The sequence below is a fragment of the Carettochelys insculpta genome, chromosome 1 (assembly GCF_033958435.1).
Source record: "Carettochelys insculpta isolate YL-2023 chromosome 1, ASM3395843v1, whole genome shotgun sequence".
NCBI classification, from domain to species: domain Eukaryota; kingdom Metazoa; phylum Chordata; order Testudines; family Carettochelyidae; genus Carettochelys; species Carettochelys insculpta.
The window spans coordinates 105159655-105185440 of NC_134137.1; the positions used below are offsets into that span (position 1 = coordinate 105159655).

The window sequence follows — 25786 nt, forward strand, 5'->3', positions numbered from 1 at the left end:
ATCCCATTAGGTGCCTAACTGCAGCTTTAGATATCTAAATATCTTTACAAATCTGGCCATGTGTCTGTATCAAAGATGTTTTTTATTGGTTATTTTGCTAAGGCACTTCAGAATGATCATACCCACGCTGAAGTGTTTAAAACCTGGCACTTTAATAAACAAAAACTGGAACAGAATGTTGCAGAATAGGATCAATTTCTAATCCCTCTTGCTCACCCATATAATGACTGATGATTTAGCCAAAACAACCTATTAGTAAAAGACAATAGCCACAAGTTACAGGGTCTGCCTTTTTGAATACTCAATTCCTGGTTCACGTTCCAAAATCCAGCAGAAAGCAAATTAAGAGTCTGCAACCTATTGCTTCAACTAGAGGCCTTTAAAAAAATTATTCTAATTAATTTAGTCAGGAAAGAAGGCTCACCCTGCTAATCAGCTCAGAGATTACTGAATAACTGTTAGAAATCCTATTTTCCTACACTGCTGCTTAGAATGCTCCTTTCAAACCCCTTTATTACAATAGAGCAAATGATTAACGTATTTTACCTGCATAAATTCCTATATACAGTCTAAGATCTAGATGTCTTGTCTCATTTATTCCACTTAATCCATATGATGTGACATTCAGCTTTTCTTGCTGGTTTGACCTACAGAAATGTATGCAAAAGATAAATAATAATCAATACAATAGGAAGATCATATAAGCAAGGCATTAGCTAGCCATTCTGAAAATGGAACACACACATGAAATTTGCCATATATATTTATCATATTATTATTCAAACTAAATCCCACATTCTGACAGAGACTTGGGACACCATTCCTACCCATACTGGCTAATAGCCATAGATGGGCCTATCCTTCATGAATTTATCTAGCTCTTTTTTGAACCCTCTTAAAGTCCTGTTCTTCACATTATCCTCAGAAAGAGTTCAACAGGTTGACTGTGTGTTGCGTGAAGAAGTATTTGCTACTACCAGTGTTACCTCTAATTTTTTCATCTGTGAGAGTAACTTTTGTTATGGGCACAAAGGCACGTGCACATGTACACCACCACAGAAACGCATGCCACTAGCTATTCTGGTAATCAGCTGGGCAGCATCTGAATCTCTGCTAGGTGGCCATCCAAGCACTCAGCTTACAGGGAACACTGGCTACTACTCTCTAAGCTTTCGGTTGGCTGTTCTTCAAATTCTTTTTTGGCCTTCCTAACTATAGTTACACTTCATTTGACAGAGTTTATGCTCCTTTCTATTTTCCTTGCCAGAACTTAACGTCCACATTTTAAACAATGCCTTTTTTGCTCTCACTGTTCCTTTTACTTGTTTTGCTAACCACATTCGCACTTTTTTTTCATTCTCTGATTGTAGTTTTTAATTTAAGATATACATTTAAGTTGAGCCTTTCTTATGGTGTCTTTGAAAAGTTACCATGCACCTTGCAGGGATTTCACTTTTGACCAAGTACCTTTTAATTTCTCATTAATTCCTATCACACTTTACTGCAAGAAATAAAGTAGGAGGGAATAGAAAACAAGGCTGAACAAACTGAATTGTCTTGACACAGGCTTTCCTTCCCACTCCTTAATATATATTATTATTTTCTACGAATTATATAGCACTTCTGTGCAAGAATTCAAATAACTTACCAATATGAAAGCCACCAATCCTGAAGTACAAAAGCAACCTAGAATAAACAAAGGAAACATTTAGATCAATTCACAAAAAGTCTATGGTTCTAGAGACCTCAACTTCCTCAGCCTTTCTTCTATGTCCCCTGGTAAAACCTATCATTAAAAATTTCTGCTGCCGAACCCAAACCCTTCCCGCCTTTATCCCCTCTCCTCACCTTTTACTTATTCTGAACTGGGCATATACTTAAGGCCCAAGCTCATTCTCCAGTTAATAGTACAATTTGCTGCATATCTAGTATAATCAAATACTAGGCATCCATATGAAAGTGCATAAGCAGACTTCTCCCAAACCAGCAATGACTGGAGAACATACCAGGAGAGCTAGAATCCTTAGATTCCAGAAGGCAAGACGTTGCTTAGCTATGAAAACTGCATGATGGTAAAACAAGAGGAAAGCAAGAGGAAACAAGAGGAAAGCAACATTCAACAAAAAACAGCCACAACAACTCTGTCTAATGGACATTATTCCTTTTACAAAGGGTTTGACCTTTCTGTTCTGTGTTCTCTCTACTGAAGACATTCTGAATTGCTTCTTACTTAGTATATATGCTCATGGGCAAAAGAGCCAAATCCTGATGTTGTCAGTACAGAACTTTATTTTTATCAGAGATTACTGGGAATATACTGTCAAAAGGAAGGAAAAACTGAGAAAAATTTCTGCCTCCACACCCCAAACAGAGCTCCAATTTATCCCAGAATCTGCCTCTGTTAATTTCAATTAAAATAATGTGCATCTGCAGCACTTCATTAAGCCAATTCTCCCCTGCGGCAACTTCGAAGTGTTAAACTTTGAAGTGCCGGCTCGCGTGTAGCCACGACTAACCCAGCGCAACACTTCATTAATAATCTCCCGACATCCTACATACCATCCTTCCTTCAAAGTAGGGAAGTAGTGTAGACAAGCCCAAAAAGAGCTTAAATTCATTGGTAAGACTATTAAACATAGAATTATTACCCTAATGTCTCACTGGAATACAGAAACGACATTCAAATATTATCAGATTTGATCTGGTATACTGCAAAGAGCAACATATACCAAAAGCTTTGCACGTAAACATCTGAACAGTTGTTCAGTACACAATGTCAATCCAAACAAATAACAAAAATCTATACTTTATTATTTGTCACATCCATCAGATATCTTACCTGTGCCAAAATATTTAAAATTAAAAGCATAAAAATTACAAAGTAGTTTGCTCCAGCAGTAAAATATTTTTTGTAAATCTTAAAGTTTATTTTTCCCTCAGACCGGTCCTCTTCCGGCAGTGCAGTCACCAAAGGTTCAGCCTATAAAAGATAAAATGAATAAGAAAGTATTACTAAAATTCATATTAAAGTCATAGTTCCAGAAAAAGTTACTGCCAGATGATAGTTATGACTTAGCAAATTACTAAATAAGGAGATGAAATTATAATTAAAATGTTTTTAAAACATTAGCATTGTGACACAAGAAACAAGAGAAGACAGGAAAAGCAATGCCCCTTCTCCATGTATATTGGACAAACTGGATAGCCTCTGCACCAAAAGATAAATTGACTTAAACCTGACATCAGGAATGGTTACACACACAAACCTGTAAGTGATCATTTTAACCTCCCTGGACATTCAGTAATGGATTTAAAAGTAGTCATTCTCCTATAAAAGAAACTTACCACGAGATTACAGAGGGAGACATGTGAATTGGAATTCATTTTACAAATTTAGCACCTTTAACCTTGGCTTGAATAAGAGATCTTAACTGGCCTTGTGCATTACAATAGGAACTTCCCCATCTTTGATATTCACAGTAATAAGACATGTCCAGTTTAATTTGTTGTCCTTCTAGTAACAGGTAACTTCCTTCTCCCCACCCTTCTCGCCCCCTGCTATACGTCCTGAATTCTATAGTTCTACTCCAAATCCATCCGATGAAGTGCATTTTACCCACAAAAGTTCATGACCTAATAAATTCGTTAGTCTCTAAGGTGCTCCTGAAGTGCTTGTTATTTGTGAAGTTACAGACTAACACAGCTACACCTCGAAGACTCAATCTTATAATATAATACTATTCCAAGAATTGGACTCTGTAAAATAGGATTATGGGGGTTCTATCTTTCTTTCTCAGTGACCCCGTGGTAAAATTAATCATACCTGGTCTACACTAGGAGATTAAGTCAAATTTAGGTAACTTAGGTCAAATTTCTAAGGAGTCAGTCCACACAACAGGGACAATTCTGTCAATTTTAAGGGCTACTTTTGTATTCCTGCTTTTCATGAAGAGTAACGCCAAATTTGAGCTTGCATGGTCAACCATAGGGTAGTGCAGACAAAGTGTTGTAAAATTCGACATTCGTGGCCTCCTGGATGTGCCCTCCAGTGCCTCAAAGTGACCACTCTAGCCACTACTTTCAGCTCTGTTGCTCTCCAGGTATGCAAGAAACAGCCTGGGAAAATCTTAACTTCATCTCCTGTTTGACCAGCGTGCTGAGCGGAGCAGGCTGCACACCTCAGCAGCACATCTCAGAATTTCCAAGGCTGCAGATGAGCTCCAGCATGGAGGACGCAGGAGATCCAAGACCTCATTGCTGGGGGACAGGGGAAATGAATCTGTGCTGGGAAAACTACAAAGCAGCAAAAGAAATGAAGACATATATTCCAAGATCTCACAGGGCATGGAGGAAACAGGATACACCAGAGATGCCCAGCAGCGTTGTGTGAAAATAAAGGAGCAGGCATACCAGAAGACAAAGGAAGCAAATAGACGTTCTGGGTCATTGCTGCAAATATGTTGTTTCTATGAGCAGCTGCATGGGATTGTACGGAGAGAGCCAACCACTGTACCCAAAGAGACTGTGGATACCTCCAAAGCAATTCCTCAGGAAGCCTCTAACAACAGCAAGGAGGACATAGTGGATGAGGAAGAGGAGGAAGATGACAATGTTCATGAGGCAAACGGAGCAACTAATCTCCCTGAAAGCAAGGAACTTCTCATAACTTTGGATCTCATCCCCCTTCTCCCAGGACATTCTGCAGCCAGACTCTGATGGAGGGAAGGGCACCTCTGGGAGTCCTCTTTTTTAATCATACTACAAGTGGCTAAGGCAATTGGGTGTGATCGGTGGTGGCCACGGTACCCATAGCTCGGGGCCACTGGAACAACTTGTTAACTTGTCTGGGGACAGAGCACCAATCCTTCTTGAACATCTCCATAAAGCTCTGAGACAGATACTCTAATTCTTTTCACAAGGTTTTTGGGGAGGCCTGCCTTACTCCAGCCTCCTTGATAGGACACATTTCCATGCCAAGCCACCAGTAAATAATCTGGCATCACGGCACCACAGACCAATGCAGCACAATGACTGGCCTTGTGCCCACATTCAGTCAGCATCCATCCCTTATCAAGGTGCTACTATATGACAGCACAAGCTCCTCCACTATTCCTGAACCACCCCACTCCCTTCCGTGGGCTGCTGGGGGAAGAGAAAACTTTCACTGTCCCAGCAATGGGGTGTGGGGTGGAGGGGAGAGACTATATGGTGACCGAGAAAGCCACGCACACCACTTCTGCCACAGCCTCTAGGTTCCTGCCATATGCCTGCAATGTATACAGCTACAGAAACTGTCTTTGCAATCATAGGGTTGAAAGCATGCCCTCACTCTATTCCTTACCATGGCTGAAAGCAAACTGAGCCAAGCAGGTCCCTTAAGATCTCTGTGTAGTACCAGCTGCACAGAAGATGCTTAAAAGACAAAATTTATCCTTGCATGGAATACATCCCCATTGTCTTTGAAAGAGGTGCATTCATGAAAATCCTTTGTGTGTTGTTAAACTTATCTACGGTAAATGTATCTGCTTACTGTCTGTCCTTTGCTTATGTTTCGTCGCAGTGTGTGCAACAGCAAGCTCTTTGACCACCGCTCCCCACCTCCCCGCAGCTGTTAGACTGGCACAAATCTGCAGGAGACAATGAACACAAAAAGGGATGTTTATAGAGCACACAGAAGCCATCCGCATGGACAGGGCACAGTTAATTGTGTGAAGAGAACCATGCTGGCAGAGAGGCAAGCTGATGAGGATGAAGTGCGTATTGTGAGGCAAGGCAAGATCTCAGACATCATGAATAGGAGACCCAAAGAGCAGGTGTTGCAGCTGATGAGACAGCAAATAGAGTTCCTGAGGTGCCTGGTACATAAGGACTAAAACCCACTGCAGCCCAAGCTGAAACCCTTGCCCTCCTCACCATGTTCCCTAACCTCCCCACCTCGGCACCCCAGAATGGGTGGGAAGGGAGTCAAGGGTAACCTTGCATTCCACTTAAAGGGATGTGTCTGAGAGCAGAAGGCTGATATCCCTCCACCTGTGATGTCAAAATGCCCTTACTTACCCACCCTTGAAGCCCCTGCCATAAGCTTCTTTAGAGTTCCCTGAATAAAAATGATTAAACTCACAAGACCATTGTCTTTACTGCTTGTGTTGCACTGAGAGTGGGGCGGATTACAGACTTTACAGGTAAGCACACATCATTCTGGGGGAAATGCCTTAAGAGCAACAGAAACAACTGTCATGTCGCTGTCTGGTTATTCATAAAGCTGTTTTTCAAAACCTCCCTGATTAGCAGTGTCCCTCATTGTGCTCTCCTTATTTCCTGGTTTCTGGCTGCTCATAATTACTGGCCAGGTGATCGGCCTTGGCCCCCCCAGCTTGGCATGAAAATCTCCCCCTTGCTCTCACATAAATTATGAAACACAGAGCAGGCTGTCACCACATGGGGAATGTTGCCTTTGCTGAGGTCTAACTGAATCAGGAGGCTCTTGAACCTGGTTTTTAAAAGGCCAAATGTACATTGTGCTACCATTCTGCACTTGCTGTGGTCCAGCTTGCATTTGTATGGCTTCATGACCCAAGGGAGCAAAGGGTAAACAGGGTCACCCAGGATCACTACTGGCATCTCCACATCTCCAGTGGTGATTTTCTGGTCTGGGAAGAAAGTTCTATTCTGCAGCTTTCTAAACAGACCAGAGCTCTTAAAGATGTGAGTGTCAGGCACCTTTCCCAGCCATCCCATGTTGATGTCAGTGAACCAACCCTTGTGATCCACCAATGCCTGCAACACCATGCAGAAGTACCCACTGCAGTTTATCTATCACTCTGCCACAGTTAGAGAACTCTGGTGGCAAAACAGTCCACCATATCCTGCACAATTCTCAGAGCCAGTCTTTCACAGCAGAAGAGTACTGTTTGCCTGGGCTTCCTGGATCAAAGCAGCCCCCTATGTAGATCTGTCCACTCCAAAACGACTGCCTATTGATCGGTGGCTGTCTGGCATTGCAAGCTACCACAGAGCAATTCCCACACACTTCTGAAATGTCAGTAATAAAGTTTCCAGAGACCACGATCACAATGAGGAAAGCATTCATATGCAGAAAGAGCACTTAAGCATACGTATCAATATTTCCTGGAATAGAAATGGTTTTAAACATGTGCTTTTTCAGAATCATAGCCTTAAAGAACAATAATAAAAATAGCCAAAAGCTGTGCACTCTATTTGCTTTAATGAGTCAGCCTCTAAACCTTTGCTTTAACGGGTCAACCTCTATAAGAGCAACTCCCTTGAAACAGTTCGGACCACAAGAGCCACAAAATTCCAGCCAATGTCTTGTAATAAATTCTCTGAAGTGTAAGTGCCCATGAGGGAGCTTTCAGTAGGGAAAACAGAAGAGGAAGAAGATGGCAAATCGAGAAAATTACATTGAAGAAAGCGAAAAAACATTATACAGCACACAGAAAGAGCAAAGAGGAGGGGAGAGAGCGTGCACACAACACAGAGTCATGAGAAAAGCAGTAAATGAACAAAAAGAAACAAAAGAGAAAATTTGCTGAGACTCTAAGTCATTTTTTGTAACTGTATGGTCAATATACAGAAAGAATGGTGCTAACATAAAACAGTGAAATACATAATGTTTTATTTAGCTGTTAAGGGATGTGGATTGTGTCAGAACAGGAGGAATGGCAGGCCTCCATTATGGCCAGGAGACAAGCAGAGGAATGCAGCGTATGTACACACAGGAGAACAACAGCCTGTTCTAGGCTTGTATGTCACGGCTGGCGCTTTGCACAGTTTGGGTTGTGATGTTGGCAACCAGGTGCCAACTCCTGCCAAATCTTTAGGCCTCAGCTGAGTGTAGTAAGTACAGGCCCAGTATGAGGCCTTAGGCCTGAACCAAAGTAATGGTCAAGACTTTGCCACTTTCGATCACGTGCAGCTTGTCTACACAGGGTTCTTTTTGAAAGGACCCCGCAGACGTCGATAACCCCTTATTCCTATTCGGTTATAAGAATAAGGGGATTTGACATCTGCAGGGTCCTTTCAAAAAGGAGCCCTTGTAGTGAGGAAGTGCTGCTTTCTAAACACACACCACCCATGTAGACAGAAGCCTTTCGAAAGGACCCCCTGATTTTGAAAGACCCCTTTTCCCCTTTGTTTTGGGAAGAAGGAGCTTTCAAAGTCTGGGGGGGGTCCTTTCAGAAGGCTTCTGTCTAAATGGAGGGCGTGCATTTCAAAACCAGCACTTTTGAAATGCGGGTGGTCACCATTAGGCTAATGAGGTGCTGCATATTCATGGCAGCGCCTCATCAGCATCTGCCAAAGTGGCTCATTACCATGCCCTTTCCGAAAGGCAGAGGCTAGTGTAGCCACAGCCATGTAGACATAGCCCTGCTGGAATCTAATTTAATTGCTGACATAAAAGCACAGTGGAGCAAATCCATAATATAAGAATATCATTATGTGACCAAAATTAACAAGCAATATCATGCTTAATTCATCTTTTATGTACTCACTGGTAGCTGTTCTGTTGCACCATCCTTCTGAGACTGCACTGAGGAATCTTGTGACCAGACAGAGGACTGGGAAAATGTACGGTTTCTTGCCAGCTTCATTGTGGGGGTTTCAGGAATTAATGATTGTTCATCCTCTTCATTTTTTTTCAAAAGGGAAGCAAAATCGATTCCAGAGCTCAGGAACTCTGAATAGGTCCCTTTCCCCACCATCTTACCCTACAGCAAAATAGTTGTTAAATTTTGTTCACATTCTGTGTGCAAGTTCTGTACAGGGTAAATTTAACAATCTGTTGCATAAGCCTTCATTACTGGAGCCCCATGGTATTTCACACGTGCACGATCGGTAAATGAAAGCTCTAGAGAGTGCTTAAAAAGCCCTCACCTCTTAATATTGAAAGGTTAAACCTTTCAATTATCCATCCTTTGTAGTAAAGGATTACAGGTAAGATCATTACCTCCCACTAAAGCAACATTTTCATACCAGGTAAATGAGGTAGAGTGATATATAAAGGGATCTGGATCTGGATGGGGAGGATCCCTCAGAAGGTCCTACAGAAGGTAGCCTGATAGCTGTAAAGACAGGTTTCATAAACAGTCCCTCAGCTTTTGTGATATGCCAGGGGCTATAAAGCTACCCAGGATTTGAAAGTCTTAAAGCCACCTTAGCTCTTTGCTTCACATGGGCTCTTAGGAGAGCCACACTGTATTCGCCCCATGTGTTCCAGCTTAAAAAAAAAACACACACACACACACACACACAATCGACTCTTTTGTACCTACGCCAGAGTTTGTTGTATCAAAGAAAAAGAAAAAAACAAAAAAAAAAACCAGGTGTTGTGGCTTTTTCTGAAACTTTGTGAAGTACTAGAGACCTGGTTGCAGTTCCACTTGCAAGCAGAAATTGGGCTGGAAGAAAGTTCTACACAGAAACTTGTTGTAATACACATTCAAAGTGTATGGGCCAGGCCCTGCGCTAGCTGTGGGAGGAGCTCCACTGGGGGCTGGGCCAGGCCCCACGCTGGCCAGAGAAGGGGCTGGAGCTGGCAGAGTGGTGGGAGGCTGTGTGGGAGAGGGGCAGGCACCGTATGTGAGGGGGGCTACTTTGGGTGGCTGGGCCAGGCCCCGTGGTGCTGGGAGATGGGCTGGGGCCAGCACGGTGCAGGGGTCTGCTTCCTCCAACCTTAAAAAGTAGTAAGACAATCTTGCAGTATTTTTTATTTTGAATATTCAGGATCATCAAATTTAGGGAACTCCACTTCTGCTGGAAATTGGTCTCAGAAACATATGACTTTTTCTAAGCCTTTAATTAAAAGGAACGAAGGTGCTGAATCTAATAAGTACAGCATCTCCTGATCCTCTTTCTTGCCCCTCCTAATTATAAATCTAAACAATATATAAATGTTTAAATACTAAATAAAAATCTCCTCCCCAAAGGTAGAAGACACAACATGATACTATGTCAGTTCAGATTTTTCAGGCAAGGTGGTACAAGAAAATTCTTCTCAGCTTCCAATGTTAATAACAAGGTTAAACAAAATACATTTATAAACTGCAATGATATTTCATAGAAAATCACTTTTCCCCGCTCTTCACCTTTTTACCTTCTGAGTATGAATGAGTAGCAGAAATAGCTAAGTTGAAAAGCCAGCCTGTGATATCACTTACCTCTTTTAAAATCACAATCTGATTTGCAGCATGGATGTACTGCAACTGATGAGTCACTAAAATAGAGACCTTTTGGTGCAAAGCCTGATAAATACACCTGCAAACAGCAGGAAAGAAATTGATAGAACAGTAATGTTTTGAAACATTTTTGTGTATTACAGAAATGTACATAAAAACACATGTATTGCAATACAAGCTTTATTATCCGGCATCTCTGGGGAACCAGGGACACCTGATAATAAAACGTGCTGGCTATTCAAGCAGGGGCCGTCATCCATGCCCGCTCCGACCACCTCCCCCCACGAGTCTGGACAGCATGCAGCTTTCCCTGCTCTACCTACCCAGCTGGGCAGTGGGTATCTAGCCCTGCACCAATGGCCCTGGCAGGGCAGCCGGCCTGCTCTGTTGGCCCCAACTGTTTAACCAGGCCTCCAGCGGCAGCTGGCCCCAGCTGGTCAACCAGCTCGGCGGCAGTTAGCTCCAGCCAGGTAACCAGTCCCATAGCAGCTGGTTAACTGAATGTGCCTATTATCTGGGTCCCAGATAACCGAGTTTTCACTGTAATTATTTTGTCTTCAAAGAAGAAAAATACCACTCCAGGACAAGCAGACATCCAAAATAAGGTACTAGTCAAAATTATTTCAACTTGGCATGAGTCTAATAAAGAAGTTTTATAATCCAGCACCCATTGGGAACTGGGGGTGCCAGATAATCAAATGTGCCAGATAGCGGAACAGAGCCACCAGCCCCACTCCAGCAATTGATTTCAATGGAAATATAATTATGAAGTTAAATGTGTGCACAAATGTTTACAGGATATGACCTTTGTTATTCATTTATATGTGGTTTGTTCATTCATTCTTATTTTCTTCTCCTATTCCTATCAATTTTTAATGGTTTTAGGAGTAAGATTCTCCAAACAGATTTGCAAATTTCAACTAACTCTATTTAAACACACATTTTCAAAAACTAAGTAACAAAGCCTTTTTACAAATGCAGGCCAAAATTCTCTACAACTTACTAAAGAAAAAAATGTGCCTCATACAGTGAGGCACATAAACTCAATGCATATAAACTTCTATGATGCCGTTTTTCTCTTCACACTTTTTTCCTACATATATCCCATTTCATGAAATGCTTCAGCATGCAGTGTACTAATGTAGCTGAACTACAAGGAAGAGAACCAGCAGAATGTGAGTAGCAAGACCTCCACAAGTCACTGCTTTAGAGACCTCTCTAGGGTTGCACTTGGTTTTAGGTTTCCCAGACACATGATGGTGTTTTGTTTTGTTTACCAATAACATACTGAAATCTGAACTGGTAAAGGAAGATCAGTTAAAAATGAGTGAGCTAACACGTTCATTTAAAGTTCTCATTAAAAAGTCCTCCAGTTTTCATGGCATCCATGCTCTTTACTCTGCAGTTCAAATATTTGCTATATGACTCGAAAGTGCTATCTTTGAACCGTTCCACAGCCTGATAGTCTATAAATGCAAAAGACCATGCTCAAGCAGAGTTTGGTTCTGTCTAGCATGGTTGGGAACCAGCAGACTTTAAAACATGTACCAAAACTGGTTGCTCATTCTAGCTAGTTGCCGAACATCAATAATATTTAGACCTTTCCCAATTCTACAGCTGTTATGGCAGTATCAGAAGAAAACTTCTGCTTTGATTGGCCAATAGGAGCCGCAAGGTGTGAAATGCAGTGTGTAAAGCCACCTGGACAACCCTGAGCTGGACAGGCCTGTCTGCTTCCCAGGAGCCATCTGAGGTAAGCGCTCCCTACGCACTGCCTGTATCTCTCACTCCCTTCTGTACCCCAAAACACATCCCCAGCCCTGAGCCACCTCCCACACTCAAATGCCCTCCCAGAGACAGTACCCTCCACCAAAACCCTCACCCCAACTGTGAGCCCCCCCTGCACCCAAAATCCCCCCTCCAGGAATCCACACCTGCATCCCCTCCTGAATCCCAATCCCCTGACCCAACTAAGTGAAAGTAAGTCAGGGTGAGGGACAGCAAGCAACAGAGGGAGAGGGGATGAAGTGAGTGGGTACAGAGGCTTGGAAATGGAGCAGGGCCTCAAATGGTTAGGGGCTAGACAGGAAGTGGGGCAAGGGTATTTGCATTTCTGAAGTTAGAGAACTATCTGCAAATATCCTGAATAGGACCTGAGCCAGGAATGCTGATGATCATTCAGGATAATAGGAGAACGACCCACATGATCATAACACGTGAGGATGCACAACATGATCCACAACTAAAGCCTCTGAGTACAGACAAAGAGAATGTTTACCCTTTCAGCAATCACTGTGAAGAGCTGAGTAGATCTATGGAATGGTACAGTCCAAGCATGAGAAGAAGGACAAGTGCCTGATGAGGCAGAACATGGTGACAGTGTTGTCTGTAAGCACCAGCACATTCCTTCCCAAAATGTCAAGCAAGGCTGCTGGACAGGACAGGCCAACTGCGTGGAGCTCTCTGACACTGATGTGTCACAAAAACTCTTATGGAAACAAGAGGCCTTGAGTACTAAGGGGCCCAAGGTGTGCTCCTCAACCTCGCTTCGACAAGTCTGAGACCAGGGAAATCAGCAGATGGGTCAGCAAGCAATGAACACCCACACAAACTCTACTTGGGTCCAGCCAGCGAGGGAGATGACAAGTGGAGAAGGTACAGTGAGGACCAAGTTCAGACAGTGGCAGTTAGGTGCACACACCGAAACCAGCTGTGGCGGGAGGGAGCTAATGTGTAGTCATGCGTGTGACCGAACAGCCTCCAACAGAAAATAGGCTGTTGTAACAGGATGGTCCCCAAGGAGTACTATCAGGGATGACATTATCTGAAACTGACCTTCTGGGAGGACGGCTCTGGCCTGGCTGTAATCAAGCACCATTTCAATAAACTCTGTCTTCTGTATCAGAGTCAGAGTAGACTTACATGCATTTATGAGCATGCCCAAACCTAAAAAGTTGACTAAATGAGGTGAAATCCATGATGACCTCACTCAGAAGTAGTGCTTCTTGCAACGAGCCCACCATGGTCAGGATGTGGACAAAACTATAGGAGAATGCTTTTACTTCCTCCATCTGGATGCCCAAATTTTCAGCCACCTTTTTTAACAAATCATGGTGGGCCTTGTAGTTGTCATTGGGAGATGACTCACCTGCTTCCAACACAGTCTCCGCACCTTCTGTATTTGCCAGCTGTCCAGGCACCTCCTGCTGGTACATGGCACGGACCCTGGATAGGAGTCTGGTGTAGTTCTGTCCTTCCTTCAGAGGTCACTGAATAGGAACACTTTACTGGGACCCCTGCATGAGAGGAAATTCTCATGGGTTCCAAAAAGCTCGCTGCATGGGCACAGGTTAGTGACCAGGAGACCAAGTACTGCATGACATCACCCAGCTCAAGGGCACAGCTAGGTAGGGATGACTTCAGGAATGCCCAGGTCTATTCCTTGGACAGAAGGAGTACAACCCCCTTCTGACTCTGAAGTCAAAGAGCCTTTGTCTGGTGACCATGGTTGATTGGCTCCCAGTTGTTCTGCCAAAGTTTGCATCACAGGAATGGACATGTGCAACCACAGAAAGAGTTTTCCCAGTCTTCCTCTTCCATAATGTATCTTTGTTTTGCTCTACAGCTTGGAAAACAAGACTGAATAGAAGTTTTACTTTTTTTCTGAGTTTCACAATTGCTCTTGATGAGGCCTTTTCTTGCTTCATGCCATTTAGCAGGAAAGGGAGATCCTATGCCATTCAATCAATGTCACTTAGCCTCTTTATGTTCCTTATTGGTAGGAAAATATTACTATTTGTACTGCGATAGTGGGCAGTACTCCCAGTCCTGTACCTCACTGTAGGAAGCACTGTATGAACTCTGAATTAATGGATCTGGAAATATCAGGCCGGAAGATTAACCCCCAAAAGGTACTTATTCCCTTTCCTTTTTTAATTTGCACACTAGGTAATGAACATTTTAAGATGGGAAGCAGCAGTGGACACAACACACATTTAACATAACTTCAGACACAGCCACTGGGAGAGCCATCCCACAAGAAGATAAAAAAGGAGAGAGTGGAGCTCAGACTATGCTCATGGAATGCAGTGGAGAACAATGGAATACCTGAGCTTTATAAGCAATGCACACCAATCAGAGCTTGTCTCCATTATACAGTTGGTCGACGCTGCAGTGATTGATGCACTGATGGTTTATTTATCATGTTTGCTTAGACATGCTAAATCGATTTCCGTGTTCTGTCCCATTGATTCTGGTATTCCACCAGGCCAAGCAAAGTAGGCAAAGTCGATGGGAGACCAACTGCCACTGACCTTCGACAAAGATGACACGGTGGTAAGCAGGTCTAAGTATGTCAACTTCAGCTATGCAATTTGTATAGGTGAAGTTGCGTATCTTGGATCATCTGGGAGGCGCTTGGTGTAGACTAGGCCATAGAAGGCAAAATTCTCCCCCACTCCCTCCACCCAACAAAAGGCCTATGGACCAATTACGTCATATTTAAGACCTAAAAGCAGAAAATGGTGGCTCACATAACTGTATATGGTCTACTGAAAGAAACAAAATCAGTCTGATGAATGAGAATGTGAAAAAAAAATTTTCAACTAGTCTACAAATGCAGCTGGAAATTTTAAATAACTAAATAAAACTCACCAACAGATATTAAGATGTGCAATTAATTAATCTAAATGTTACTTTTTTGCATGTCTATGGAGGTGTGTGCAAGACTGAAAAGCAAAACAAATATAGATATCAAGAAAACAATCTTGTTCAGGGCCTCATCCAAAACCCACCGAAATCAATGTGAATCTTTCTTTTGACTTGCAACAGGTCTTGGGTCAGACCTGTCAGTACCGATAAGTGCGTATCAGGTATATTGGCCTACTCAACTTGTTTCTGGGTTATCTATCTGAGTTTGTAGAGCACACTTCTAAAAGCAGAAATGAGAGAAAAGAAAACCACCATAATATGTATAAGAATGGGAACCTAATTCTCTTAAAGAACAGTTCTATTTTCCGTGGGAATGAGGAAAGGTCTAGGTTCCCCTTTCTTCTATGGGAAACATATTTTCTCTTTCCTGTCTCCTCAGACAGCTTCCAAGTGTCTAGGCTAGTCATGACTTGTTATTTCCTCTGTTTGAGACAGTTAAACTATTGAGAAAGAGAGAAGAAGAAAATCACTCAAAGACATAAAAGAGAAGGGAGAAGCTTCTCCCAAACACTTAGAACAAAAAGTTGCAATTAACAACTTAAAGCTCTAAAATTCTTTGGTTCTTTCTTCAGGTGTAGACTGAAACATTATAAACTGTTTGGGATTAAAACTTGCTTATGAAATGTAATACTGCCCTATCAAATTTACCATTTTGCTCCAAGAAAATGGCACTTTTCCCTTAAAAATATAATCCTATTTATTATGGCCTCAAAATAGATTATGGATTCAAATGAGGAATGAAATAGCATGAACAGATTAACTGTTTTCATGCAAATACGTTGAAGAATAAGCTCAGGAAGAAAACACTGAGAATATAAATCACAGAGGCAGAATTGTCTCTAAAAACAATATTTTTCTGACTTTTCCCAGTTGAATCTAAATTATAACGTAAAGAAAAACAAAACAGTAACATACTTTTCAAACAAGTGTCTGCTAACTTCTGCATCTACTGCACTCAGTGGATCATCCAAAAGGTAGATGTCTGCATCTTGATACACTGCTCTACAACATTTAACGAAATGTTAGTCAAGTCAGTGCCAAATACTTTCTTTATAGTTAGCTTGTTTCTATTAGTCACTAGTGACCATGATAGGTATACCCAGACCAACAGATACTACAAGAAACGGAATTTTCACCTGGCAAGATTTACACGTGCTCTCTGTCCACCACTCAATGTAGCTCCACGATCTCCTATCATAGTTAGGTCCCCATCCGCTAACATTTGCATGTCCTGTGAAGATAGAGAACATATTGTGGTAAAAATTCTTTACAGAAGGAATATCTCCTACATCTAAATCAAAATTACTTTCTTTACCATGACACTGAACCTATTTTCCTTCATCACTGTATTAAGAAAAGAGTGTATCAGATACACAAGGCATTTGAACAATGCAGTGGGATGAGCCTCCAAGCCATACAACATGTTCAGGCCCACCAACAGCACACAGAAGGGGAGTAACTGCATACGAGCCTGGAGCTCCAGGGCGTTGCCACTGCAACTGTGGCAGCAGCCAGGAGCTCTGGACCCCTTTGAAGCACCTGGGGAAAATTGCTTCACTGCTCTACATGGTTTCCAAGGGCTAGGAGGGGGCCAGCATCGTGGTCCCAGCAGCACTAAGAGCTGCATGCCCTGGGCCCCACCTCTTCCACCTAAGGCTCTACCCCCCACAAACCTGGCCTCAGGCCCACAGTAGCTGTCGGTCCTGTTAAACATTTTCAGTACGTTCACTGCATTTTTAACCACCCATAAGTCTGAGGAAAAAACTCTAAAAAAAGCAGAACTGACATAAGGCGAAAAGTCAGTTTTAAGCCTGAGGCGCTTTAAAATGTTGGCTTTTAAGAAATGTGATCTGTGCTCTGTACGAACTCACTAAAACTTGGAATTTCAGACAATTAACCAGAACAGCAGGATAGATTAAAGTAGTTCTATCTACAGTATGTAAAAACAACTCTGCAAAAAGATTTTCCATCACTGTAACAGTCTACGTTTCAACTATACCTGCTGACAAGAATATCATAACATGCTGCAGGATATGCAGTATACTACCCTTTTAGCCACCAAGCAAAACGGCTGTTTCTTGACAAATAAGTTTAACCGTCTTCTGTATCACATGTCAAAAATTCCTTCTATACACACAAACAGACGCCGGCACACACACTCCTTTCAGAAACATTCCACAAAGCTACAAGAGCTCAACAGGTTGTCCAGTGTGTAGTATTAACCAGCTATGTACATCACTTTGTAATATGCACATTGCATTTCTTAAAGAGAGTACAGCATTGTATACAGGCTCTCTGCAAAACAAATGTGCCAAGTGGTATCAATTACAAATGTTTGTGTTCTACCTTGTTAACTCATTTAAGCACGCAATTCATCTCTAAAACTCACTGGTCGTGTCTACACGTGCCCCTCCCTTTTGGAAGGGGCATGTTAATGAGGCACTTCAGAACAGGTTAATGAGGCGCTGACATGCATATTCAGTGCCTCATTAGCACAATGGCAGCCAGTTGCATTTCAAAAGTGCTGCTTTTGAAATGCAGACTGGTTGTATAGACACAGGCGCTTGGAAATAAACCCCACACTTTGAAATTACCTAATTCCGAAAACAAATTGGGTATAAGGGAATTTAGAAGTGTGAGGTGTATTTCAAAGTACCCGTATCTACACAGCCAGTCTGCACTTCGAAAGCAGCACTTTCAAAGCACGACTGGCCAACATTATACTGAAAAAGTGTCTCATTAACCTGTTCCAAAGTGCTTCATTAACACACCCCTTCCAAAAGGGAGGGGCAAGAGTAGATATGGCCACTATGAAACAAAATACTTAGAACTAGCTTTTTCACATCAAATTTGTCCTAGCTTTCTCAGAAAACCAGTCTCTGTCCAGTGAATTTATTTTGAATTGTAGGAATTTGCTTTAATACGTAGATCTAATAAAGCAGCTATGCATGGTGTTAAATTACAGCATTACTTTATCTCACATATAAATTAGTAACTAATTCTATAGATTACACAACACAACAAATATTAGCTATCATTGCAACATTAAATTGAAAAACAATCTTGGCTTTTGCTAAAACAGAATCAACATTCAAAAGAAAATCACTTACTTTCTTAAGAGCGCAAACTTTTAGAACTTTTTCATACTTGTCTTTATCATATTCTCTGCCAAATAATATATTACTTCTCACGGTGCCAGGAAATACCCATGGCTGCTGGGACACATAAGCTATTCTTCCTCTAACATCCACCAAACCTTTGTCTTTAGGCAGTTCACCCAGTACAGCACTCAAGAGAGATGACTGCAAGAGAGGTTACTGTTGGTTGATGATTTAAAAAAAGTTGATAAACTCAGATTTTGAACACAATAAAGGAAACACAAAAAAGTAATGATACTTGCCCTCACTGCAGAATCAAAAACTAATTTTTCATTTTAATGTGTAAAAAATTTTGGATAAATTTTTCAAAAGCACCTAAATGACTTCAGAATTCTAGTCCCATTGTAACTCAGTGAGATGAAAGCTCCAAAGTCCCCTAATGGAAGTCACTGAGGTACTTCTAAAAATTTCACCTTTTCACAAAGTTGGTTATATCATTTTTAAAATAATGGTAACCTAACAGGACAAAACTTAAAAGAATTCCAAAACTATGAAGTTACCAACTAAGTTATTTCACCCATTTACCCAAACAAATATCCAGGTACTGGTAACCTTCACATTCTTACTGAAAAGAAAGGACTTAATTTTGAACTTCAGGCCATATTCTTCACAAGAAGTGGCATTTCACGAACAATTCTGTATTCCAGCCTGCACATCTATATGTATTATACAACACAAGAAATTCATAAAATTTCAGTGCATGCATCCACCAGAACCGTAGCAAAACGATGCAAACAAGAGCAACACATTATGACGTACTTTCCCAGCTCCCACAGGGCCAATCACAGCCAGTAATTCTCCTGGTCTGACAGTGAAAGAAAGTTGCTGAAGGGTTGGGATTTCCAAACTCTGTGAATTTATGAAGGAAAAAATAAGTTAATTTTTCTCAATACTGAAAATTATGTCAAAATTATCTTAAAAACATAATTTAAAAACATAAAATTACTCTTAAAAATAAATCAGCTGATACAAATCCACATATTTAATAAACATGAGACTATTAAAATATATATTTATCTTTCTTCTTTGTCTTCTATGTCTTCTTAAGTTCACACAGCACATTTGTTCACATGTTGCATTTCTCCCTCTGAGCTTTAATTGTAATATTTCAATTCCTAGTAAAATGGGAATTCATCGCTTCTTTGAACAGGTATTTTAAATTGTAAATTCCTTACAGCCATGATCTAACTGCAATCAATCAATGGGCTTTGGATTAGGGTCTGCCTTTAACTGTGTGTTTTATAGCGCTGAACACCTCACTGACACTAGAATACAAATAAAGATATTTGAACTGGATGCTATTACACTATTATGGATCAAATCTAGGTTGATGATGATGTTCAAAGGGAGACAGAAGAAAAAGACAAGCAACCAACTCTTTCTGAACACCAGGTGAGAGTTCCCAAAAACTGAAGTATATAAACTCACTAACCACTTTTAAAAATTAAGGCCAAGAATTCTCACTTCAAGGACTGGTTTCAGCTGACTACACAAAGAACTTGAAGCAGAATTAACTTCTCCAAATGGAATGGATGGGAGTGGAACAGTCAGAGCTAAACTCCCGCTTCCACAGCTACACATCTCCAGGCTAGTAGATCTGCCTTAACATTTGAATGCACGTGCACTGGGATCTGCAACTAATGTTGTAATACATCTCTGGACCAATACCAAATCAAGTTGGTGCCTTAAAGGCACAATACATTTGTCTGTGATCTTGATCTCTTTCGGTAAATGAACAATTCATCTTTTTACTACAATAATTAATCCCCACAAGGTGGCAGCAACAGGACATTTTTACATGCTGATTACTCAATCCAGCATGAATGGCCTAGGTTCTCTGCTGATGTTTACTTCAATACAGCGAGAACCGTTTACAACAGCTGGGGACCTCAAAATATGTTTATTTATAAGGAAGTGATTCTATAGAAATATAACAGCCAAAATGACCCATTTGTCAGTGTTATAATTTGAAGATATACACAACTTATAGAGCTGGAAGGACCTTGAGAGGATCATTAAGTCCAGTCCCCTGACCTATTATGATCCTGACAGTTTTGGGTTTTTTTGTTTTTTTTTTTAAACAAACCTTCCCAGACCCTTGGAAGGCCCCCTCAAAGCTTCAACTCAAAACTCTGAGTTTAAAAGGCCAATGCTCTAACCACTGCGCTATCCCTCCCCGCAGGTGGTTCACCCATCAGGTAGTGGCCGTAAAATATCCTGGGTATAAATTGAGTCTCAACCTTTAAAATGTGTCCAAATGCATGAGACATTTGGAGTTCCACAGAAAAGTTTTAACTTGAGTAAAAGTGGCAAGAGAGTCTATGGTACCGGTGAAATTCTAGAGAAATTAGCATACTTTAAATTACCTAAATTACCTAAACATATTACATACAGTTAACATTTATATGCAATCATTTCCTATATATAACATAGATAAGGGAAAAAAGCTTGGATTTGAGTATCTCCTGGGCAAGATAATTCTGAATAGAATTAAGTACCTTATTTAAATTTCTCAGTTCTAACTTCAGAGCTGTTTTGTTGAACTGCCATAGGTTGTTTCATGATTTAACTGGCATATAAATTTAATTGCTACATTAATAAAGATCCATAGCTCCATGCTGATACCAAAGTAACTTGCTCCAAAGAACATGGAACTAGAATAAAGTATGCCTTTCGAACAAGAGTACTATAAAACTTTCAATTAATTAGCTTTCCTTATCTTTGGAAAAATTATAACATTCTGTGTTGAGTATTTCTTTTAAAAGGTTGTAAACGCTACAAGCCAACAATTTTGCTTTCCCTGATTTCTTATTTACTTGATTTTGACAAAATTTATAGATCCACAGTAATTCTCCTGCTGTAGTCCAGCTAAGACACAGATCCAAAGAACCATGAGAAACTCAGTAAGGTCGTGGTTAAGTAAAATTTCTTAACCAAATCCCATGTCTTAAATTCTTCCATTACTGATTCCAAATGCAGAAAAGACCACAGTGGCCATCTAATCTGACCTCTTCCAGAACTTAATGAAATTAATTCAGATAATGTATCTTTTAGAAAAACATCCCCTACTTGATTTTAAAACGTTTAGTGATGGAGAATCCAGCAAAACCCTTGGTAAACTGTCCCCCTCCAACTGCCCAAGGCCTGCAGGCCATGCAGGTGGGGAGCCAGGTGTCAGGGGCTGCTCCCCCACCTCCACTGTCCTACAGGATGTCTGGCGGTGATTAGGTTTTGGGGGCAGACCCTGCCTCCTGCAGACCCCGCAACTCCCTGGCCTGTAGACTGCTGAAGTGAGGGTGAGGTTCTGGGGGTTGCTACTACCTTCAAGTGGCCTCAATATGGCCTGCAGGCTGAGCTGGAGGCAGCTCTTGGAGCTACCCCCAGCCTCCAACATGGTCTCCCTCCCCCACAGCCTGCAAGCTGTCTGAAGGGCAGGCTCTGGGGGTTGCCCCTCTCCAACTGTCCCCATGGCCTGCAGGCTGTCTTGATGGGGAACCAGGCTCCAAGGGCAGACTTCTCTTCAACAGCACCTCCACAGCCTGCCAGATGTCTGCATAGGGGCCAGGCTCCAAGGCCTCCCCGCACCCCCAGCTGCCCCCCCAGCCTGCAGGTTGTCTGGAGAGGGAACCAGGCTCAGAGCAGCTGCGCCCCTCTAGTAGCCTCCCATAGTGTTCAGACTGTCTGAGGGGTCCAGGCTCTAGGTGTCTGCTCCCTCCAGCTGGCCCCCGCACCATCCACAGGCTGTCAGAGAGGGGCAGGCTCTGGGGGCTGCCCCCTTCCAACTGTCCCACCGCTCTAGCAGCCCCCTCGCAGTTACAGACTGTCTGGCAAGACCCAGTTCCAGGGGCTGTCCCCCGTCAGTCTGCAGGTTATCCAGGCGGGGCCAGGCTATAGGCAGCTGCCCACCCTCCTCCAACCCCCCCATCCTCATGGTCTGCTGTCTGTCTGGGGGAGGCAGGCTCCAGGGGCTCTCCCCCCTCCAGCTGTCCCCCACAGCTGCAGGCTGTCGAGGGGGGATCCAAACTTTGGTGGACTGCCCCCACTTCCACCGACCTCTACAGTGTGCAGGAGGGTGTGGTGGCAGAATCTGGGGGGCTAATTGCCCCTGCAGCTGTCCTCCGTGGCCTGCAGGCTGTCTGGGTGGGAGTCTGGGAGCTGCCCCTGGCCTCCAGCATCTCCTCGCCTGGCCCACAGGCTGTCTGGGGACTGCTTCCCCTTTCCACCAGCCCCCTTTGTGGCCTGTAGGCCCTCTGTTGCAGGGCAGGCTCTGGTTTGGGGCAGGAGAGCTACTTACCCAGTGTTTGTGGCAGGCAAGATGGCAGAGCTCTAACCCTGCGGGCCTTTCTATTTGTGCTGCAGCTGCCCCCAGTGGCCACTCTCAGTATCGCATCCCTCCTGTCTGTGCCTCTCTATTTCACCTCTCTCCTATCTGTGCCCTGTGTTCTGGGAAATCCTGGGATTTCAGGCATTTCCCACTCTCTAGGCACAATCAAACCTTGACCTTGTTCTAAGTTAGGGTAAGAGGAAGCTGCACACCAAATTTGGCAGTCATAACCTTTTTCATTTAAAAGGAGTTCTTGAACAAACGTAGCACCAACCAACAGACACTGGATGGATGGATGCATGGATGGATGGATAGGCTGATGAAAGCTGATGCTCAAATACACTTATTAGTGTATAAGGTGCCACAGGATTCTTTTCATTGTTATTGTTCTTGGACTCATTTTATTGAAAACAGACACCAACTAGGGACTAACATTTAACTGCACAACTGAAATACTTTTGCATATATATATATAAGAAGCCAGAGAGAAAGAGAGTAATAGAACTTCCTTTATAGAAGTGGGTTCAGACTGGCAGAGGCATGCAGCATGGCTTATGATAAAATGAAATTTATATACAATATAATTTTTAGAACTTCAAGAACCCATACAACTACAGATAGAAGCCACTGTGCACTAAACAATGTACTGCACTAGGATGCACAATATGTTGCCATTTGACACAGCATTGCTAGTTCTGAAATGAAATAGGTACCTTAGCATCTTTTAAAAAAATCAAAAAATCCTCATAATAGATTTATCTCCTACGTAATACCTTTTTAAACACCACTTATGAGTTTATGAATTTGTGGGACCTTTTTACATAAAGAGCAATGTATAAATGAACTCTTAAGTTGTCATTGTAACTGAAAGAATAAAATGCTTCAGGTTTGCAATGGAGTGCTCATGCTTTCCACCCCAATGGCTACGTCTACACGTGAAGCCTACATCGAAGTAGCTTATTTCAATGTAGCAACATCGAAATAGGCTATTTCGATGAATAACGTCTACACATCCTCCAGGGCTGGCAACGTCGATGTTCAACATCGACGTTGCGCAGCACCACATCGAAATAGGCGCTGCGAGGGAACGTCTACACGCCAAAGTAGCACACATCGAAATAAGGGTGCCAGGCACAGCTGCAGACAGGGTCACAGGACGGACTCAACAGCAAGCCGCTCCCTTAAAGGGCCCCTCCCAGACACAGTTGCACTAAACAACACAAGATCCACAGAGCCGACAACTGGTTGCAGACCCTGTGCATGCAGCATGGATCCCCAGCCGCAGCAGCAGCAGCCAGAAGCCCTGGGCTAAGGGCTGCTGCACATGGTGACCATAGAGCCCCGCAGGGGCTGGAGAGAGAGCGTCTCTCAACCCCTCAGCTGATGGCCGCCATGGCGGACCCCGCTATTTCGATGTTGCGGGACGCGGATCGGCTACACGTGCCCTACTTCGATGTTCAACTTTGAAGTAGGGCGCTATTCCCATCCCCTCATGGGGTTAGCGGCTTCGACGTCTCGCCGCCTAACGTCGATGTTAACATCGAAATAGCACCCAACACGTGTAGCCGTGACGGGCGCTATTTCGAAGTTAGTGCCGCTACTTCGAAGTAGCGTGCACGTGTAGACACGGCTAATGTGTGGCAATGCACACACCCTGACACTCTAGACTAATGGCTAACCTGCAGTCAGCCATTCTACTGAACCACAGGAAAGAGTAAAAGCTTTTCTTCTTGGCAGTCACTCATTAATGAGTAGGACATCTTTACATCACCGTCCTATTTGTGAGTGCGTCAATGGCTGATAAGCCCGATTCTGGAGCTGCAGATCTTATCACAGAAGGGGCAGGTGTTTGTAGCTGGTGAAGGGGCGTGGGGCAGTTTTTGACACTCTTTTTTTCTTCTCTGCCACTCCTCATCTGCACTGCAGTGGTACCTCTCAACCTATGCAACCCTCCCTCAGATTACCGTTCTCCACTGGAAACAGTCTTGGAGAAGTTTCTCCCAAATGTTGACACCGCAGCTGCACTTTTTCATGTGTGCCATCAGCATGTCCTTATATCACTTACTCTGGCCCCCAACACTCCTCTGTCCTTCCTCCAACTAGAAAACAGAATCTGTTTTGGGAGGCACTGATCAGCTAGCTGAACCATGTGACCAGTTCAACGACGTTCCTGATGAGTGATAATGTCTTCAATGCTGGTCATGTTCGACTCTTCCAGTACGCTAGTGTTCATGCACCTATCCTCCAAAGAGATATTTCTGATTGTCCTGAGGCAGCATTGATGATATTGTTCGAGTGCCTTCAAATTACGCTTGTATGTTGTCCAGGGTTCACATGCATACAGTAGCACAACAACCATTGCACAGTGTGCAAGGAGCTTTGTCTTGGGATTGATGTCCTGGCTCTTGAAGACCCTTTGTCTCAGACAGGCAAAAGCACAGCCTGCATTGCTCAGACAATGCTGGATTTCCACATCAATGTCATCTTAAGCAGAAAGATGACTTCCAAGGCATGGGAAGGACTCCACATTTTCCAGCAGTTCTCCATTGACTTCAATAGAAGGTATATGAGATTGTCCCATCGAGAGGGTTGGTGGAGGACCTTGGTCTTTTTGATGCTCAGTGTGAGGCCAAGATTCTTGTATGCTTCAGCGAAGGCACTTACAATGGTCTAAAAAGGTTGTGGGAGAAAGAGCAGCAACCATATTGTCATCTGTGTACTGGAGCTCCATGATCGAGGTCGTGGAGATCTTGCATTTAGCCTTCAGTCTCCTGAGATTGAAAAGCTTCTCGTTCATTCTATAGACAATATTCACACCATCCAGAAGCTTGCCATCAATGAGGCCATGGTGATGAAGATGCAGAATGGTGATGGGGCAACGATGTAGTCTTGTTTGACTCCTGTTTTGACTTCAAAGAGGTCATTTTGGGATCCATTGTTGCTCAACACTGTGGCAGTCATGTTGTCCTGAAGCAGCCTCAGGATGATAATGAATATTTTCAAGCAGACGATCTTTGAGAGGATGGTCCACAGGGTGCTATGAGACAAATGCTTTGGTCAGGTCGATGAAGCTAATGTATAAGGCTTGGTTTTGTTTATGACATTTTTCTTGAAGTTGCCAGACAGTGAAGATCATGTCTGTTGTTCCTTCAAAAGGTCGGAAGCCACACTGGGATTCTGGGAGAATTTCTTCTGAGAATGGCAGGAGTTGGTGTGCAAGGATTTGAGGTAAGACTTCTCCTGCCATTGCCAGGAGGAACATGCCATGATAGCTTCCACAGGCTGACTTGTCACCTTTCTTGAAGAGATTGTACCCTAAAAAGGTCACCAGAGAGGAACATTCTATTCCATTTTACATTGTTCTGTGTCCTTGATTAGTAACAAACTGGAAGCGAGTC

At 42.8% G+C, this 25786-nt stretch overlaps 1 protein-coding gene across 7 annotated transcripts in view; it reads right to left on the reverse strand.

Annotated features, from left to right (window-relative positions):
- Window positions 1-25786, reverse strand: part of ABCC4 (ATP binding cassette subfamily C member 4 (PEL blood group)) — a 227138-nt gene that overhangs the window by 149250 nt on the left and 52102 nt on the right. For 6 of the 7 annotated variants that reach the window (XR_012644888.1, XR_012644889.1, XM_074989214.1 and 3 more), the window contains exons 10-18: window positions 18824-18913; window positions 18017-18208; window positions 16043-16137; window positions 15822-15908; window positions 10179-10275; window positions 8514-8729; window positions 2840-2980; window positions 1649-1686; window positions 547-647 (exon numbers count right to left, since the gene is read on the reverse strand). Coding sequence is in view for 5 of the 7 variants with exons in the window: in XM_074989214.1 (XP_074845315.1) it covers window positions 547-647; window positions 1649-1686; window positions 2840-2980; window positions 8514-8729; window positions 10179-10275; window positions 15822-15908; window positions 16043-16137; window positions 18017-18208; window positions 18824-18913 (1057 nt within the window). In the remaining 2 variants the exon portion in view is untranslated. The remainder of the gene's footprint in view (window positions 1-546; window positions 648-1648; window positions 1687-2839; window positions 2981-8513; window positions 8730-10178; window positions 10276-15821; window positions 15909-16042; window positions 16138-18016; window positions 18209-18823; window positions 18914-25786) is intronic. The other variant, XM_074989223.1, reaches the window with a different exon arrangement.